The 1,546-nt window shown below is 46.6% G+C and overlaps 1 protein-coding gene across 3 annotated transcripts in view; it reads right to left on the bottom strand.

Annotated features, from left to right (window-relative positions):
• senp7b (SUMO specific peptidase 7b) overlaps positions 1 to 1,546 on the bottom strand; it is a gene marked incomplete at its 5' end in the record, with an annotated part of 29,719 nt that overhangs the window by 3,668 nt on the left and 24,505 nt on the right. For all 3 annotated transcript variants that reach the window (XM_014020715.1, XM_014020716.1, XM_014020717.1), the window contains 1 exon segment: positions 1,057 to 1,149. In XM_014020715.1, coding sequence (XP_013876169.1) covers positions 1,057 to 1,149 — 93 coding nt within the window.

Raw genomic sequence — 1,546 nt, 5'->3', positions numbered from 1 at the left:
CCCGGGGAGCAGTTAGGGTTAGGTGTCTTGCTCAAGGACACCACGACATGTGGGTATGGCGGGGGGGCGAACCTAAGACTTTCGGGTCCCAAGCCGGCTGCTCTACCACTACACCACAGCCGCCCCGGCTAATTAATTTTATATATTAAGAAATAAACAATGTCTTCAAAGGTGATCTCTACTCTCGACATCATATCACAGCTGCCCTGGGGCACACTGACAGAGGCGGAGCTGCCGTATTGAGCCACCGGACCCTCTGACCGGTAGGTGAAATGTCTTGCCCAAGGACATGACAACTGAGACAGCTGGAATGGGGTATCGAACCAGCAACCCTCCGGTTACAGGACGACTCCCCTAACCACTCCATCATAGTGGCCCAGTTAAGGGAGAATAGTCTGAGAGAGTGGTTAGAGCAGATGTCCTTCAACAAGAGAGTTGGTGGTTCAACTCCCCACTATTCAGTCACGTCAGTGTCCCTGGGCAAGACACTGAAGCCCCACTGCCTCTTCTGCGTGTCCCATCAGAGTATGAATGGGACTGATTGATTTGTAAATGTTAGCTGTGTAAAGAGATAGAGTGCTGTGTGAACAGATGATTGTGGTGTAAAACACTTTCATTGTCCTGGTTGGACAGAGAGGTGTTATATAAGTACAGTCCATTTACCATGTAGTGCTCTAAAACAAGACGAGTCAAAAACATGACTGACTTAATCTTGGTCTTCTGCTGCTGCTTACCATTTTATGTTTTAGGTTGTAGTTAGTGTTTTGCTTATTTTAGCTGTACGTTGGCCTTTTTGTTGTTTTTAGCTATTAGCATAAAATCTGCACCTGAAGTTTGATGTTAAAATGTGTACAAAAAAATCTGGAAAACAATAGACTAAATGCTGAGTCATACAATGAGGTAAAACTGAAATAAGACTTCCTGATTCTGTTAAAACCAAAAGCTGTGCGGTCAAAGCTGACTCGATGAGCTGTAGCTGTGTGATGAAGAACTACAGGAGCTGAGGAAGACTCCCGCAGTTTCATCATAAACACAAAAACAAACAAATCAACTTACTCTTGATTGACAGGCACGAACAGGAAGTCTTTGGTAAAAATGTCTATGTGGCGCGTCCACGTCTTCACCCTCTGATGCCTCATGTGACGATCGCTGCGACAGGCAGAGGAAGAAGAGTTAACACCTTCATCAGTCTGAGATTTAACGGTTCATGGGGTGGCGGCGTTCTTACGGGATTGAGGGGGCCTCGTCTTCACCAGCCACTCGGCGTCTGCTCAGCTGTTTGTAGAAAAAGCTGCTGAAGACGTGGCTCCTCTGGGCCACCGTACCACAAACGCCTTCCAGGAGGAGATACCTACAGCAGGAGGAGAACAAGGAGGTCTTATATAACAGCTGGAGTGCGCAAAGACCACGTGACCGTGTGATCGGCTGGAGAAGCTAACGGCTAGCGCTAAACGGGCAAGAGTCCGGATTTCCCATAACTGTACATGTTGACAACAGAGCAGAAAAAAAAGGACTGACGATGTAGAAATCATTAAAACTATTAATA

Source organism: Austrofundulus limnaeus, unplaced genomic scaffold (genome assembly GCF_001266775.1).
Source record: "Austrofundulus limnaeus strain Quisiro unplaced genomic scaffold, Austrofundulus_limnaeus-1.0 Scaffold264, whole genome shotgun sequence".
NCBI classification, from domain to species: Eukaryota; Metazoa; Chordata; class Actinopteri; order Cyprinodontiformes; family Rivulidae; genus Austrofundulus; species Austrofundulus limnaeus.
Note: the sequence above shows the minus strand (reverse complement) of the source record. Positions and strands in the feature narration are given on the sequence as shown.